General features: G+C 36.2%; 1 protein-coding gene across 1 annotated transcript in view; it reads left to right on the forward strand.

The window, feature by feature from the left end:
• The window catches only part of Fsip2 (fibrous sheath interacting protein 2), a 65,054-nt gene that overhangs the window by 19,295 nt on the left and 26,727 nt on the right, over window positions 1-19,032 (forward strand). Inside the window, exons 12-16 of the mRNA XM_041639891.1 lie at window positions 493-596; window positions 2,341-2,404; window positions 5,974-6,031; window positions 7,974-8,007; window positions 9,800-18,743. Of these exons, the coding sequence (XP_041495825.1) occupies window positions 493-596; window positions 2,341-2,404; window positions 5,974-6,031; window positions 7,974-8,007; window positions 9,800-18,743 (9,204 nt within the window). The remainder of the gene's footprint in view (window positions 1-492; window positions 597-2,340; window positions 2,405-5,973; window positions 6,032-7,973; window positions 8,008-9,799; window positions 18,744-19,032) is intronic.

Consider the following 19,032-nt stretch of genomic DNA (forward strand, 5'->3'; position numbering starts at 1 on the left):
CCCAGGAGCCAGGAGCATGGCGTCTCTGCTGAGGCATCTGCTCAGGAGAGCAGAGCTGTGGAGTCTGACCTCACTTCCTCTTCCTCCCAGCATTTTGTTCTGTTTACTCCTCCCACCTATCCTCTAACCAATAAAATGGGCCAGAGCAGTTCCTTTATTAGCCAATGACCTTCCTCCATCATTTTGCAGACTGAATACAATTATAACAGTCCATTTTGTCAATGGGCCTTGTTTGTTTCTTGAGAATAAGCTCTTTCGCTCATCACAAGATAAGGATTTCAGACTTTTTCTTTGGAAGCATTTGGGAAGAAGTGTCATCTAGAAAGATATTATCCTTGGAGAAGTTAGCTTAACTTAAACAGATTTCTGACTGTGATTATTCTGGTGAGGGTAGCGGTTTAGTGGGAAGAATGTTAGAGCAAGCCTGCAAATTATGATTCTCCTTTGGCACTACAGTGCTTTCATTTTTAAAACTATTTTTTTTCTCTCCAGTCCCTTTAAACACATCAGCCAGAGATTCAGTTATTTCAGCTCAAAATTCACCCACAAAGACTACTAGACTTTCACACGCATCTTTGGGGCCTCAAAAAGAAGAGGTATGTAACATTAAATTTACTCTAGATTGAATCAAAATAATTGAGATACCTTATGGTCATTTTAATATATGAAAATGCCACTCTTTAACCTTACAGTATAACTTAATCCATGAACTTTATCATACAATTGTAAAAATGTAATAACCCATCATCAGGGTGGTACCTACACATAACCCTCAGAGGACTCAGGTGAGCTTCTTGGACGGTTTCTAATGACACTGATTGATCGTTTTTCATCAGTAATCAGATAATCTGCACATAAAAAGTTATCACTGGGACCCAAATGTATAGCCATTACATATGAAATGAATATTATTTATAAATTATCAACCTATTATCTTAGGAATAAAATCAATACCCGCAGTCCCAAAATTATCATGGTGTTAATTTATTATGCTAAGGAGTTTACATGGTTTTCAAACATTTTGATAGAAGATATTTAATAAATTATCTCCTAATGAATTATTCATATTAAAGAAGAAAAAGACATAATTTTATGTGACCCATAATGCAGAAGAGTTGACATCAAATAATGCAGAATAAAAATGCAGAATATCTAAAATGTGTCATGTTCACCATGGTATGCCTCTGAGATACATTTTATTATAAAGAAATATTTGCATAGTTAGTTCACTAATCTGTTGTGTCACTAGCTTTGTCAAATTACTGTCAGGAAAAATTTTAACTGTTGGAATAGCCATATTGTTTATCATACTTTAAAGCATCTAACTTTTAATAAATCAAGAAGACCTGTTAAAACAGTATCTTAAAACATATTGTAGCCACACTTTTGTTTCATCCATTTTCACAACATTACAAGGAAAAAGAGGCCAAAAAGGACGTGTCAAGTTTGTTCATGCGATTGTAAGTAAAAATCGGCATGATAATATACAGTGCTGATTGATTATTGCAATACTCCAGGCTGCACAATGAGAACACTTCGTTACATACAAGGAAACAGTTCACCTCACTACACAGACACAGTATGTCTGAACTGTGTTATCCACCTTTCTGAGCATTGCATGCTCTGCTCACTTTCCATGTTACTCCTTAATGGGTAGCAGATGCTCACAGATACCAAACTTAACTGTTCTATGGCACTCAGGGCAAAACTTAAAATCCACCAGATATTTTTTTATTGCTTGCTTTCACGTTTCAAATATTGAAAAATGGAGATGCTTATTGTCATTTTTTTTTCTGCAAGCAGGTATAGTGCCCAGAAAGGTACAGAAACTCACAATCATTCATGGAGGGTACATGCTCTCTTTTTCAGCACCACTGAACTGCTACACTACTTCTTATTAAATTAACTACTTTGCCTTCTTGATGTGTTAATTTAGGGTTACCAGAAAATGCTATATTGTAGGAAAGAGGTACCATAGCAGGGACAGAGAACCTTCCTCTTATATAAGACCATATAAGTCTTCAGTTTCCATTTCTAATGCCAATTCCAACCATATCTAATTTCATTAAATTTTCTAATGATACTGTATTTGACATGAATAAAGTATATGCTGAGTATCAAAGTTAGGAAATCATCAGCTGTGTGAGTTATAGTATTTTGGACATTTTTTATTATATTAATTTTAATTCTATAAATAATAGGTATAAAATAAGCACAAAATAAATATTTCTTACAAATGGAAATTTGTGAGAAACTTAACAATATTATATTTAAATTTAAACATATAAATGTAAGTTGGTGATAAAAATTTGGAGAAATCTCTTGTTGCTGTTTATGTAGAAGGAGATGCAAGGGGACTGGAATGGAAGACCAAGCAAAAGATCAAGTTACATTGCTGAGCCAGGTAAGCATCAGCTGGAAATCATGCAGCTGTTAAAACAGTCTTCCACCAGCCGCTTGCTATACAGTTCCACATTCTCTGCTAGCTAACGTCTGAATGCAGTGATTTCTGCTCGGTCTTGTACAGTGAACTGAACATAGATGGAAAAGGTTTTCAGGACTGTTTCTGAGAGCTTTGACCCTGTAATGGAAGAAACATCTAGACACACACAAACCAAGTTTATAAATACAATAAAGAGTGTGCATAAAACTACATCATGTATGAGGAGAATGGGTAGGAATATTATTTGAGGCATGAGGAAAGAGTTTTCTGATTCTGATTATTTATTTTTGAGGTTTTGCTACAATAACATCTTTTCCCCTTTTCTTTCTTCCCTCCAAACCCTGCCATATATCCTGACTTCTTCTTATTAATATATATATATATATATAATTAATGTACATTTATATACATATATATTCCTAAATGCTTAAGTACAACATGCTTATTCTGAATGATGTTACTTGTATGTTTGTTTTCAGGGCTGAGCAATTGACATGCTCATCCCTGAGTCCCAGAGGAAGACTCTTTCTTCTGCTGTCAACATTCATTTGTTACCCCAAGTTCTTTGTGTAGGGTTGAAACCACCTGGACGTCCCACCTTCTACTGTAGAATGTCTATTAATTTGTCTGTGTTTTGCTAACGTCCAGGAAGTGATTTTGGTGAATGTTTACAGGTGTCATTTCTGAGTTTTCTAGGAAGCACAGTGGCAAAGCACACTCCCTGTTTGGGTGCATCCTCTGTTTTCTGTCCTCTTTTTCTCAATGTTCCAAAAGCCTTCAAAGGTTTCATGTGTTTTAATTTCATGTGGGTTTTAATGAGATATTTCTCAGGATCACATCAAAATTGAGACAACATTTTCTAACATTTTATGGTTATATTTTAATGTCTTTTTCACTTGTCTAGTAGCTTGTCTTTTCCTATCTTCCAGACTTTGAGGCATAGTTTACAAATAAAATTTTATGAATTCACAATAACCTTCCTAATCATTGGAGACATATAAAGTTATTGATATACATATATACATATATAAGCTGTGTACTAAGGCAGTCAATATATCTTTCACCTCAGTCACACTTGTGCATGTGTTTTGCATGTGTGCGTGGTTAGAACACAGAAGATATTCCTTCAATAAAATACTGCTAACAAAAATCACACTGCATAATGAATCCATAATATTTATTGGTTTTACAAAAGACAAAACTGTGACCAATATCACTTCATGTCCTTTTCCTTCAAGTCTGTCATATTCAGCTTTTCTGAGTTTGATAGTCTATGTTCCACATGTAAAGAACATGTGAGAGTTACATTTCAGCACCTTTGACTGACTTCATGTAACATAATGCTCTCCAGATTTGTGTGTTTCCCTTTTCTTTTGTTTTTCCTTCCAAGACACCCTTAAGCTTTTTACCCTCCTGCTCTCTCCTGATGATCCATCTTTCAGTGTACAGCAAAGTGTCCATACTAACATACTAACATATTAACAAATACACAAAGCTGAGTTATATACTGTTGATGTCAATACTTGTTGCATCTATACACAGCATGTGTACTTATATCCTGTGGTTCTTATGTAAACAATGCAGAATAACAACCATTTATAAATGCACTGTGCATTGTTTGTTTTGTACTATTATAGAGCACAATGTGCAGGAGATAAGGATAGGTTATGTGAAAATCCTATGTTACTTTGTACCAAGGACCTGCAGATCCATGAACTTGATCTTTGTCCTCAAACCAATATCTTAATGATACCAAAGGATAACTCTACATACCAATGTTCTTTATCTACTCCTCATCAATCAATCAATCAATCTATCTATCTATCTATCATCTATCTATCATCTATCTATCTATTCTTTGTATTATTACATTTTTGTTCCTATAACAAAATACCTAACCTGAAACAGGACCCAGTGTCTTAAAAAATTCTCTTGGCTTGAGAAATTGGCTCATTTAATCATTATTTGAGCCCATTCAGTAAAGTGATTTTCTGTGGTGATTACTGTTAATGAAAACTCTTTCATGTTACGTGTGTGTGTGTGTGTGTGTGTGAGAGAGAGAGAGAGAGAGAGAGAGAGAGAGAGAGAGAGAGAGAGGGAGGGAGAGAGAGAGAGAGAGAGAGAGAGAGAGAGAGAGAGAAAGAGAGAGGAGAGAAAGAGATGGAGAGACAGAGGGGGGGTTTCTTTTAATGAGGGATTCACACTGGCCTCGTATTTGAGCATACCAGGATAAGCAGGCTCTCTACAGAGTTCACGGGATCTGCTTTAGTCCATCTCCCCAGCACAGGTTTTAAAAGTACACGCCACTACATTTGACTTTTTTCTGTGCATTCATAATCTCAGCATCTTCTCCAAAACCATAAAATTCATAAAAACAAAGCCACACAAACTGAAAAAGGTATAGAATTTAATATAGTTTATATATATGCTATTCACTATTTGAAAAAATTAAGAATTGCTAATTAAATTGATTTTGAAATATCTCTAAATCTAAACACAAATTTTCTCTTGACAGTTAATTCTAAGACTTCTGTTTCCTATTTATTTGCATAATTAGCATACACAAATCTACACATTTTATCCAGTAAAGCAGTGCAGATGTTCTGAAGAAAGACCTTGCCTACATCTTTATTAGCCATAGACAGAAACAGAATCATATTATGTTACATACAAAGTAACTCAGACATTTCAGTGGAACAAGGCAAATGACAAATTGGTGAACAACTTCTAAGGAAGCATAAACCATAGTATATTCCATGAATAGTTATTGCTGAAAATATTATGGTAAAACTATTACATTTTCAAGATACACAAGTTAGCTTGTAATTATAGGAACATGAATTTTTGTTTTTTTTACATTTAATATACATTTCATTTGTAAAAATTTTTTGTGTGTATGTCTTAGGGTGCACGTGAGCAAGTTCAGGGTTCTGAAAAAATGAGAGGATGAAAACTGTGGGAGTTTCAAGCATTTGTAAGATGTTTGGCATGGCTTCTGGCAACAGAACATGGGTTCTCTGTGAGAGCAGTATGCGCTCTAACACGATGATCCCTCTTTCCAGTCCCTATAAAGAACTTAATGTGAGCATGGTAGTGTGATTTCAAAATGCTAAAGAAGGATGTCTATTTATTTAGATGAGTTGCAAGGAAAGATTTCAAAGGATTTACCACAGACTCAGCAGAACGTTTAAAAATAAGAAGTATAAATGCAAGGTTCTCCAAAGGAAATGACCAAGGCAACAACAGTCCAGAGGCTTTGGAAGGATATTACAGTAGAATATTAAATTTGACTCTGTCTATAGGCTATAGGATACACACAAAAGACTAGGCACTGAGAGGTGGTTAAGGAGTTCAGATTTTATAATACATTGAACTCTGTGCTAAGAACTTTGGAAATTGTTGTGTAATATCCTGAAAAGCTTGTACACTAGTCAGTTACTAGTAAGAACAGGTTATTTGATGATGTTGTTGCCATTTTAAATGCTATTGAGGATGAATATAAATTATCGTTTTCTTTTCTTGATGCTTAGGATCGCAGGGTGGTCCTCCACCCCAGGGTATTTTTTCTTCTCCTGTTTACTCAACTATGTAAGTATCCAAATTATTAACATAGAACTTTGCATTCATATTTTGGTAACTGCTCAAGTACATGACTACATGAAATCTTCCCCTTTTTGTAATCTACTTAGATTTACTGAAACCTCATTGCTTGAAAACTTGAAGAGTGAGCTTGAGAATAGAATCAATATTTAATTCCGTCTTTTCAGTCATTTCTTTATGTCTCTGAGAGGTCTTTGCTCCCTTTTTGGACACATGGTATACTGTCAGTGTAGAGAACTATAGGACTCTAGTCTATGCCTTAAGACAGAAAAAGTAAACTAAAAGTTAAGTTTAGACAACCAAAGTTGAATAAATAAAAGAAGGAATGTTTGGAACTTGGAGTTTATTTAACAAACTAAATCTGAGAAAAGTTCTAGTCTGTGGACTATTGTCACCTCCCCTCTCCTGTTTCTTTCCTCTCTTCAAGCATCTTTCTCACCTGTTTCTTCTCTCTCTTTTTCCTCCTCTCTCCTGCCTTAGTCCTGGCCTATCTCATCATGAACTCAATCTTTCTACCTCGGTCCCCTATCTATCTGAAAATCCAGCTACTATGCCATGCTCCCAAAAACATTCCTGAGCTGAAACTATTGAAGTATTTTGTTTTGTTTTGTTGCCACACAGGTACGTTGCAATATTTAAACAGATGTTTTTTCCACATTTTGTTTTAGATTTTGAGAAAAATAATTTTGGAATGTATTAGAAAGAGATTAGGCAAATAGTTTATGTTTGGAATGATTAGAAATAGATGTCTAGACTTATTTAACAAAATTTTTAATTATTGCGTTCTTACACATTTTTATAAATCTACCCTTTAGTATATAATAGTAAATCTAATTACAACACCTGAAAGGATGTGTTCATCACATCATTGCATGATGATGACTGAAGCTAGCTTTGAATGCAGCCAGAAACCCATGATTCTAGAACAGTAGTCCACACGTTCTCTTTCTGCTGTGAGATGTAGCAAAAGGAGGATGGGACTTTAGGATCTGAAAATGCAGATAAAGGGATACAAGAGAGCTATGATCATAAAAGCCATTACTCCATTGTCTCTGTTAGCAGATAGGATAGACTGATCTTCTTTTCCTTTTTTTCTTATCCTGTGTTAATCTCTGGAGAACCGGAAAACATACATATCAAAGGTTTATCAGAGTTCCAACTACCAGACACAGGCTGTTTATGTAATATGTTGTTGTTCTACTCCCCTGAGAAAATAAAGCACATTTTTGAGTCTAAAGGCACATATCTTAGGAAAACATTACATAAGAACATTCAAGAGAACAAAGCAAAGTTTAGGGTATTTTGTGTTTATGTAGAACTCTCATAAAAAAGAAACAATAAGCACGCCTTTAATCCCAGCCTTTAATCCCAGCCTTTAATCCCAGCCTGTAATCCCAGCCTTTAATCCCAGCCTTTAATCCCAGCCTTTAATCCCAGCCTTTAATCCCAGCCTTTAATCCCAGCCTTTAATCCCAGCCTTTAATCCCAGCCTGTAATCCCAGCCTGTAATCCCAGCCTTTAATCCCAGCCTTTAATCCCAGCCTTTAATCCCAGCCTTTAATCCCAGCCTTTAATCCCAGCCTTTAATCCCAGCCTTTAATCCCAGCCTGTAATCCCAGCCTTTAATCCCAGCCTTTAATCCCAGCCTTTAATCCCAGCCTTTAATCCCAGCCTTTAATCCCAGCCTTTAATCCCAGCCTGTAATCCCAGCACTCGGGAGCCACAGGCAGGCGGATCTCTGTGAGTTCGAGACCAGCCTGGTCTACAGAGCTAGTTCCAGGACAGGCTCCAAAACCACAGAGAAACCCTGTCTCGAAAAACCAAAAAAAAAAAAAAAAAAAAAAAACAATAAGTAATATGAACTTTAAAAGCATTTTTATAAATTATGTGTTCTAACTTAACAAATCATAACTATTTCTTAACTTTACAGGCAGCAAAATCTACAAAATTGCTTGCAGGATAAAGTATGTATCATAAAATTTACTGATAAGAAAAAAAATTTACTGATAAGACAGTATACTAATTGCCATATGCCATTCTAGAAAAAAATGTATTTCAGATGCCAATAATCATCTGCTATTATTTGTTGGTCATACCCGTTGTCTTGTATTAGAAGTTAACTTTTAGATAATTTGAATAGTTTCCTTTTAGTGTAAAGTTGTTATCAAAAAATACTCTTGGTGCTTTAGGACAGTCTCTTGGGTATGACACGGAGAAGCATTCAGGGACCTAGCCCTGAGAAGCAGAATGAGATAACAGGATCTCATCTCTCATGAGATATTATTGATCAGTGTAGCTTTGCAGATATTGATGTTGAACTCCGGAGAGAATGAGTTGAGATACCTGAATCCATCTCTAGCAATTCTCATAGGAAGAACCTGCTACCAAAGAGCACAGGTAAAGGTACTTGCTCACCTGTGAGCTGAGACTTGAGGAGGGAAAATAAAAGAAGGAATATTTTAATAACATTTAACTCTGTCTAGTCTGAGTTGTCAGGGATATTGAGTAAGATCACAGCAGTTGGTCTTTTCCCATTGATTCCTGCACAGTTAATAAGTCATAGAGCACACGGAAAGCTTCTGTTTAATATAATTGAAAGAAATGGAAGAACTATGATTCCTTCATCCTCATTTTGTTACATGCAAAACTTTAGATGTTGCCTTCTTTTTTATATTACAATTGGAAATGCTTTATGCTTCACCTAGTTTAAGAACATCAGTATGGTTCTGTTGCTCATTATATCTTGTATAAGAAAATACCTTAGATATTTTAATGCGTATGTTCAGTATTGTTCATTTAGAATAAGTATCTCCTATCTTAAAATTTATAATTTATTAATGGAACTTTCAATTAAGGGCATATTTATGTAACCTAGATTTTTATACTTGTCTTGATCTGTGCTTCTCAACACGTTAGTCATCATCTACAATAGTAGTGAAAAGCTATTTTAAGGAATTGGGGGATTAGAGCTGAGTGGCCTTTCATTAGGCTCTTCTATGAGCTTCAAAATGGATCAGCAGAGAGGGTGCTACAAAGATTTGATCTTTTCTTGTGATGTTGACTGTAGATCTATTTTGGATGGGAACAGCCTGCCAGCCTTTCTATCATGTCTTGCATTTTCAGTCATCTATCTTCTGCTTTCCTAGATCATTTTTACTGATAAGTCATGTTAGCTACACAGCTAGTTTAAAATGTACTAATTCTGTATTCCATAAAAACAGACTGTGTACTTATTATTATGGCATGGAATAGATACTAAGATGGTTTATTTTTCATCCTGATATAGAAGTTAGACAAATGCTTCTGAAGAATTAAAAATACTTTTACTGTATCTTTTTGGAGAAATACTTTGAAACAAATTTATCTGTTTTCAAAATATATCACAGCTCTGATATCACATTTTTTTTCTAAAACATTTTGTGAGTTGTGACTAAATAGCAATTTGATAACTTTAAATTTAAAGATATTTACTCAAGTTATGAATGTTGGGAAATAATTTTTATAGTTTCTTAAGGTATATAAATAAAATGAAATTTTATGCTCAAAATATTTCTTTCTGGTATGAAGTAAAGCAGTTTAAAACAGTCTGAAATTATGAGTAGATTCTGTCTTTTTTTTATAAATGGTGCTGGTATTCTACTTATGATATTATTATTATATAATTGTTTAACATGAAAATTGAATCCTATCCCCGTATCTTCCAAATATGGAATAAATGTTTATATGACTTCTTTTATCTGAATGTCTTCTTTCTAGATAACTTCTGATGAACTAAATGGCATAATTCAAAACATAATGACGTGGGTTGTAGCTACAGTGACCAGTATATTATATCCAGCCATCACAAAATATGAAGAAAGAGTGCAGAGTAGTACTTATCCAGTGTCTGATGACTCAGACCTTTCTTCGGATAGCTCAAGTTTCTGTAGTACGTGCAGTGAGGGCTTTACATACAGAAGCTTCACGGCTAAACCATTTCAAGCAGAGCCATGCATGTTTGCTGGTGACATGCCAGTCAAGAAACCACCCACGCCTTTGAAACCCCCTTCAGCACACGTGGAGAAAACAGTTATTGGCAAAACATATCAAGTGAGAGGACAGTCGATATCCTCACAAGTCAATTACAACAAAACCAGCGTGGAATATCCATTTCCTAAGATAGGAAGCAGCAAATCGGATAGTCAACTTTTGCCATCGTTAGAAACCAGCACCAAGAAATCTAAAGATGCTACCACAGAAACAGATAGTTTAGAGAGCCCGTTTCTGTATGATAAAAAATCAAAGGCCATGGATCAGATGAAAAATCTAAAGAACGTTTTTGTCAACTTTAAATGTCACTTGAAAGGAGAAACGCAGCTCATTTTAGAAAGTATCTTTCAAGAAATCATGTCTGACTTAACCCAGGCCATTCCTTCTCTTTCCTCTGTGACTGCTGAGGTCTTTGTGGACCCATGTGACACAGAAAGGGAGGACATGCTCTCAAATGTTGACATATGCTCGGTCGCTTCGGAGATTGTGGAAAACATGCTTGAGAAGCTGGAGTCGGCCGTTGAGAGAAAGTGTGTGCAGATAATTTCACAAGAAGATCTGACCATCGATACTAAACCCACTTTATCAGCTAGTGGTGAATATTACTCATCCTTGGATACAAAGACTTCAGAAGAAACGCTGGCTTACACCTTGGAACCAATGTGTGATGTGGCAGATGACATGGTGCATAGCATTTTAGAGAAGTTGATGACTCTTGCATCTTATAAGAAAAGTGAACTTCCTCCTGAAGACACAACTAAACATTTCCATCAACAAATTAAGACAGAGCCACCACATAAATTTTATCAAAAAACCGACCAAAAGACGAGTTCTGAATCTGATGCTGCTAATCAAATTGTGAAAGATGAGATACAAAACTTAATATCAAATATTTTTTCACAATCCTCTCTAGTTGGTTATGTAGAAGAAGCAATAAGCACTATACTAGGCTATGTACAAACTGAACTTAATAATGAGAGACTTATTGCATCTGAAGAAACAGTAGTACTTCTTCAGCTACTGGACGATGTCTTAACTCAGCTTCACCGGGTGCCAGCAAAAGCAGATGTTAAAAAACATAGGCAACCCAGAGTAAGAAATCTTCCTGATGCTGAAGAAAAGTATAGACTCACTGCCGCAAGGACCTTTAATGGTCTTAGAACTAAAAAACCATTCCCCCCTATTAATGTCCCAGGCATGGTTCTTTATTCTGAAGACGATGACGAGGAAATAGATAACCTTGTGAAAAGTGTGCTTGATTCATCCTTCACTGATGAAAAAATAAAATCACTAGAGCAGGTTCCTAATCACTGGCCTACAAAAAGGGATACTTATTTTGAATCCAAAAGAAGTCATAAACTACCAACAAAACCTACGTGTCAGAGTAAAGTTGGATCTCATGATTTGGGATTAAAGTTGGAGTTATCTCTTAGTAGTGAAGACATTGTAAGGACAAAACACTGCTTGACTAATGATCCTTCAATTTTCAGCCAAGATCAAAAGAATCAAATACAAAAGGCTTCAGAAAACATAGTCAAACACATTTTAAAAGAAATGCTCAAGGACATGTCTTCGGTTTCATCTCATCACCCAGGAAGCAAAATTGATGAAGAAACCTCTGCTTTTGTCTCAGAAAAGTCTCAAGGACTATCAGATCAAGAATGGATGGAACAGCACTTCTCGGGGTCAGAAATCTGTGCATTTGCACATGAAATAACAGATTCTGTGATAAATATACTTCATAAGGCTTCAAAGTACATTCCTAAAACTATTAAAAATGCCATTTCATCTGTTCATCAAACTTGTCCGGATCATTCTGATACTCCCCAAACAGCAAAAGAAATACCAAATAAAACGCCATTCAAAGTATGGTTTGACAGTGAAAAGAAAATGAAATATTTATCCTCACTCAATGTAGAGATGGAAAAGTCTTCCCAGTTAAGATCTGGAGGATGTGAACCTAAGCGTGTAAATGATATTACTGATAAGATCATTAATACAATTTTCAAAAGGTTGAAGTTATTTATTTGTCCAAAACTGCAGCTAGGTAAAAAATCTTTACTGGCAGAGAAATCATTACATTCTCAACTTAGTACTTATACAATGAAAATAGTCAACATCGTTTTAGATGCTATACAGAATGAACTAGAACTCAGCAAGATAATCCCAAATCTTAGGGAGGCAGACCATACCAAGTGTCGTACAAGCAAAGGGATGTTTGCTGATTCCAATGAAACAATAGACTCCCAAGTCAAAAGTGTCAATGACATTATAGAAAGTCCATTACTAGCATGCATTTGTGAAATGATATCAAGTACAAATGAAGATCAATCAAGTACTTCAACTTCTACAGACAAGGCAGTATCTACAATGTTATGTGGGTCTGACAATGTTAATAAACAAAACATTTTGTCAAGTAAGCAGGATAAAAATTCTTTTCGACGATACTTGGCTACACCTTGCCTTTACCACAGTGTCACTAATGAAAAGGATTTGAAAGAGAGTCCCAAGTTGCAGGTGTTAGAAGAAATTGGAGAAACACTGCATGAAATGTTAAGCAAAGTCACAGGTGCCCAGCCTGATTCTCAATCATCTTGTAGTAAGCAAAGCACAGAGAAGTCAACTAAGGATCCTCCAACACTATCTAATGTTCAACTCATTTCCAAAGCAATTCTGGAATACGTCCTTGCAAAATTATGTGATATCGACATTGAGAGCAACATTGTAAATTCTGGATTGAAAACTATCTCAGAATCCCTTGACATTGATAGCCTATCATTTGCTTCAACTTTGGAGGAAATGGCCAAATGCACGAACATCATCTCCAACATAATTTCCAAAATGATGATGGGTAATAAAGACACCACCAAAAACAAAGCAAAAGGCGATATCCCAGGGTCTTCAAAAACTGAGAACTCAGAAGAAATGTGCCCAAATAAACTGAAGACCGTTGCCTTAGATATTCTGAACATGGTTTTTACTAAATTGGAAGGGTTTGCCAGTGGAAACATGGAAAATGTTGGTGGTCTCAATGATGAAGATAAGAAAGAGAATGAGACGGGTTGGGAACTTGAAAGCAAAACTTGTCCCACAGATTCCCATGATAAATCACTGCAGTCCACTTTATACACTCAAGCAAAGAGGGTGTCAAGCGCTATTCTGAAAGCCATTCAAACAGAATTAAATATTAACCCATCAGATTGTAAGGAAAATATAAAAAGCTCACCACAGGAGACACAAATGCTTATAAACATAGTTGATTTAATTTTAGATGTAGTATCTAAAGATATGTTTACTGAAGCTGAATCTGAGAGCAAAGGCATTGAAAACTACAGATATCGACCAGTTTATGGAAATTTCCTTCCTGGAGGAGCTGAATCAGAGTCATTTCTAGACGATGACACACAAAATAGAGAATTCATCAGAGATATAACATCATCCAGGGAAGAAACTCGGACCTTTTGTACTGACCAGTGGGTTCTAGAAAGAACCTTAAGCAAAATTGAAGTGAAACTCAAAGAACCACACAAATCCCCAATTGTTCCTATTATAAGAAATATTTTGAATGAAATTTTTCAAAGTGCTTTAATCAATCAAGTAAATACTATTTCCATCTCACATCCTCATTTTAGTGGTATGCCTTATAACGTTCCTGTATCAACTACTCAAACATCTCAATTTATGGATCCGCTGATGGCCCCTTTAGTGTCTGACGCAGATGTGACTGTAGTGGTAAATGATGTTGTCAAGACCGTATTTCACAAGCTTTATTCAGCTGCCACGACAGAAAAACATGTAAGTGAAAATAGTTGTGAAACCATCATCTTTTCAACCAACGTTTCCTTTCGTGAGCATTCCTATCCAGGAAACGGACCTGTCCGTGTCTTAAACGAAAATCCGTGTGATATCCAGTCGAGTTGGAATGTTGACAGACAGACCAAAATAAATGTAGTTGAAGATATTGTACAGGCAATATTAGAAAATTTAGAAACTTTTGCTGCTTCCAAAGTAGAATCTCTCTTTCATCCCCAAGTCGACTACAGAGTCCCAGTGACTTTGGCAGTACAGCAGGAAGAGGGAATGGTAAGACAAACATTATCAGGTGAAGACTCTCATTCTGATAAGCAATTTCCCTGTTGTTCAGTGAGTCATAGTAACCCGGGACAGATGGAGTCATTGTGCCAACTGTCTTTTTCCAAATTAAATATTTACGCAAAAGAAGTGGCTAGGAAAATTTTACAAGGTATCAAACATGAATTGGATAAAGAACAAGAAAGTCCTCTCCTGACAAATAACCTTGTGGTTTCCGAGAATATTGCAAGTCAGGTTGTTAACACGGTGCTTGATATTGTGTCATGCAGAGGCAAGTGCGAGAGCACCAGTTCCGACAGAGAAGACTCTTCAGATCGGCACGAAGGAGTTATTGAAAGGCTAGTCAATAAGGCAGAATATCGAAAAATACTTGAGTTTCAAATTCAAGACACCATTGAAGGAATCTTATGTGATATTTATAAAAACATTATATATCAGAATAATCTCTCATTTGCCACGCCCACTCTGCAATACAGTATTCCTAGCAAACACTCAGAAGCAAATTACGAACCAGTTGTTATGGGTACAAATATTATCCCTAAAGTGTCAGTTCCTAAGACAGATGTCATCTTGGTATCCAAAGATATAGTGGATATTGTGCTTCATAACCTTAGTTCCTTGGTCATGCTTGTCATAAATGCAAAGGATTCTTCTTCCTCGAGATTGGCCTTCTATGATATGTCTCCAAAATCACAGGGCCAACAATCTCTTTTTCTTACACAAAGAGATGAAGAACAACCAGGGTATTCTTTACACCCAAAACATAAGAATTTAGCTGAAGCTGATGTTTATAAGGTGCATGAGGAGAGAAATGAAGACACCAGGGAACCTGCGCCTGACCCATGTGAGGAAAATGCGAACTTCATTACGGAGACTATTTTTAATCGGTTACAGTCTTTTGCCACAGAAAGAATAAATTCATTAATGACTCCTGCCTCTCAGTCTAATAAAGAAAATGTATTTGTTAGCCCAGCATTTGAAAATGGTAAACAAGATGACAGCTTTTTTCATGAATCAGATAAATTTGAATCTGATGCGAATGTCCTAAAATTATCAACCACCAAAACAGACCCTAGCCAAGAGCTTGCAGAACCTGTTTTTGCCAGTTGTAGAGAAAATTTTGGAACTGCAACCCACTTATCACAAACTGGCCTTAAGGACTATGCTGATTTCATTGCCAGTGCTATTTTGAAGCTCATTAAAAATGATTTAGACTTAGAGATGCAAAGTGTGCACACATATTCAAACAACATTTTATTTCAAAAAAATGTCATTGTGAGTGAAATTGTTGATAGCATCCTAAAAATTTTGCACAACAAAGGATCTTTAAGGGGTGGTATTTTATCGTCACCAGAGAAGCCTGGGTGTTCCCAGTTAACCATACCAAATGAAGTCTTACTGGGATACGAAGGAAAGGAAAAAACGACCACATTACCACCGTTTACAAATGACCCCTTAGGAGAAAACCCAATAACAACAGAAAAGGAACTCCAAAGAGCTGTCTTGGAAGAAGTATTTATGAGAAAAGGAGAATCAAAACCAAGAGAAAAAACTGAAATATTCAGTGCAGTAGAAGAGGTTTTGAAGAAGCTGAGTCAAAACATAATGGAAATCATAGGCCACTTGCCGCCATTTAATGAAATGCCCTACATTGTGTCTAAACCTAAAAGTAAAACATCAAATATAACACAGAAGAGATTCTTTCAGTCTCATATTAACAGCCTATCAAATGATATACTTGAAAATATTTTGGGAGAAATGCACTCTGTAGTTGTGACATCATTGTACAAAAAAACTAAAAGCTGGAGAGAGGTAGAAATGGGTGACAACAATGACATCTCATCAGCCAAACCACCATGCTTTAGAGAAACTAAGCCCATAAGGAAAAGAAATAATTCCCCTAGAATCGGGGTACCACAAGTGCACCTTTATGCAGATAATTTAAATGTTCTGGTGTTAGAAAATGCTTTTTTGCCATATTCACCACTGCAAATTGGAAAATACTTAGTTCAAATAGTTCTTGATAAGTTGTCAAATTTTGTTTCCCTGCATCTGGAAGAGAAATTTCCCCCTGAAGGTAGTTATGATGACATGTACCTTCTTCGGCTGCATAATTCTAAACTTAGCCCTAAGAACAGCCCTAGGCCAGGGTGCAAAACAAGTTTAAAAGCAAGGTCAAAAATTACCTCTCTCTCTAAATTAAAAACAAAACCGCATCTAGGCATTTGCAGTACTAAGTCCAGAAGCAAGACCAAATTAGGTGCTGGAGAGAAGTCTCCCAGAGAGAACCGATCCAAAACTGCCATTGGGCTGCCACAAACTCCACCAACAGCGGATGCCCAAACCATACTGAAAATCAAGCTACCAGCTTCAGAATTAAGAATTTATGCCAAGAATATAATAACTGATATTTTAGAAATAATTATGAAAGAACTTGAAAGAGTAGCACAAAAAAGAGCCATGTTAAATACAAAAGCACTTCCCACTGATCAAATTTTTGAAGCAAGAAAAATTATTAATGAAGTGTTGCAAGAATTATATGCTACAAACAACCACAATTTGGCTTCTCCAAGTAATGTATCAAATCTAGGTGATTTCCACCAACCAAAGCAAAATGTGGGTGCAGGCTTCCCACCTGAGCAGCAGGCGTGTTTTTACTTAGAAAATGTCTCCTCGCAGCTAGAACAGATTTTTCCTAAAGAAGGCATCTTTAAAAACATGTTTGACAAATGGCAAACAGAAACGAGTGATACAGGAAATGAAAAGTCTAAACTTTTAACCGTAGCTGAAAACATTTTGACCGAAATTTCAATTAAAGCAAAAGATCTCGAGTATTCACTTTCGCTTTTAAATTTACCGCCTCTTGAAGATTGTGAAAACAGATTCTATGATCACTTTAAAGGTGGATCTACTAGAGCTGAGGATACAAAATCACAAATCAATATGTTTGGACGGGAAATTGTTGAAATGCTATTTGAAAAATTACAGCTGTGCTTCTTGTCTCAGCTACCTACTCAAGATAGTAAGGGGATCCAACCAAGTAGGAAGGAACGCGTTGCTGCTAAAAGTAAGCATAGTGCTCCAACCAAGCACATTCTCAGTGGCATGCAGACTTTCAACACGAAGATGAAAGATCAAGTGTCTATGAGCCACCAAATTGTGCAAGAGATTGTAGAAAGAGTCTTAAACATGTTAGAGTCGTTTGTGGACTTGAAGTTTAAGCATATCACTAAATATGAGTTTTCTGAAATAGTGAAAATGCCTATAGACAATCTTTTTCAAGTGCAACAGAGACAATTAAGCAAAAAAATGTTGCCAAAGTTACAACCATTTAGAAAGTTTAGTGATGAACTCAAGCCAAGTACTGCTCTAGCCAAGGAAAATGTGCAGAACACACTCCTCCAGGTCCATTCATTCCATGCGGAGTTACTTCGGTATTCAGTCACTACTGTCAGTGACATGCTTAGTATAATCAAGAATAAGCTCGACAAAGAAATAAGCCAAATGGAGCCACATCCACTCAGCATATTGAAAGAGAACATTGCCGCAAGTGAGATCATTGGTACACTGATAGACCAATGCACTCATTTCAGTGAGTCTTTGATCACAAACCTTCCAAACAAAAGCTGGTTCAAAAGGACTGAGAATGTTTACATTGTTAACCAGGTTGAATTTTCATCTCACGTGAAAATGCCTACATCAAAGGTGAGAAACACCAGTGTGAGGAGTCATGTTCCACAAAGGAGTGTATCTGGCTTGGGGCTTAGTTCAGAGAATGATACAAAAGAAAAGTATGGGATGAAACCTAATTCACCCCCACACACAAGTTCCTGTGTGGAAAATAAAGATAAAAGCCCAGAGTCAATGGGAAGGCCCAATTCGAAAGCTGGGCCATCATGTTCTAGAAACAAAGAAGAAGACCAGAGTCAAAGGCAATCCAGCTTTGGACTTTTTGAGGAAGTCACAAAAGGTAACAATTCTCTCCCTGAAGGCAGTGTGTTACAAAAATTGTTTAAGAAAGCAAATGATTCCACAGAAGAATCACTGAAACAAGTGATGTCATTCATTGAAATGGGGAAAGGGGAAAACCCAAGGGTTTTTCATTATGAGACTGCAAAACCAATAGAGCCAAGTGAAATTAAGACAAATGCTTCCCCACTCAAAATATCTGTAGCAGCAGATAATATTGTTAACGCAGTGCTCTCGAGCTATGGCTTTCCTCATCAGCCATACCCTGAAGAAAGCCTGGAGACCATGACACCATTTTTTATGTCAGGAAAAAATCCTTTGTCTGCAGTATATGGAGGACAAAAGAATGAGAAAAATTTGCTCCAAATGTGGTGTCAACGAATGCCCTGTATAGACGATGAAAAAAGTGAAGGTCTTGAAGCCTGCCAAAAGGATCTTTCTTTATTACACAAATGGAAAAATAAAAGCCCCAATATGACAGCAGAAGCTTTGGAAGACACTGACAAGATTGCTTTTGTTGATCATGAACTGGGTCCAAATGAAATGCATTTGGTGGCAAGACATGTCGCTACGTCTGTGGTCACACATCTAAAGAACGCCAGAGCAGCAGGTAAGCAACAGATAAGTTCATTTTTAAGTTGAGATAATTTTAAGAAGACAGTACAAGGTATATTTAAAAGATCTCTTGTCTGAGAGTCTACTTTTTGTTTTTCTGAAAATAGTTTTAGAACTGTAGAATAACTATTTGGTTACTTTTAAATTTCCATGGTGTATAAAAATGTCACTAATTTAACTGTTAGTGCATTAAAAATAAAAGGTATGGTTTGTTTTGTTTTTGTCTCCTCTAGGCTTTCAGATAAAGAAAAAATGAAAAGAAATTTAGGGTAGGGAACTTAGGA

This window comes from Microtus oregoni, unplaced genomic scaffold (genome assembly GCF_018167655.1).
Source record: "Microtus oregoni isolate MIOR12 unplaced genomic scaffold, Mior012 000060F_ref0000265, whole genome shotgun sequence".
NCBI lineage: Eukaryota > Metazoa > Chordata > Mammalia > Rodentia > Cricetidae > Microtus > Microtus oregoni.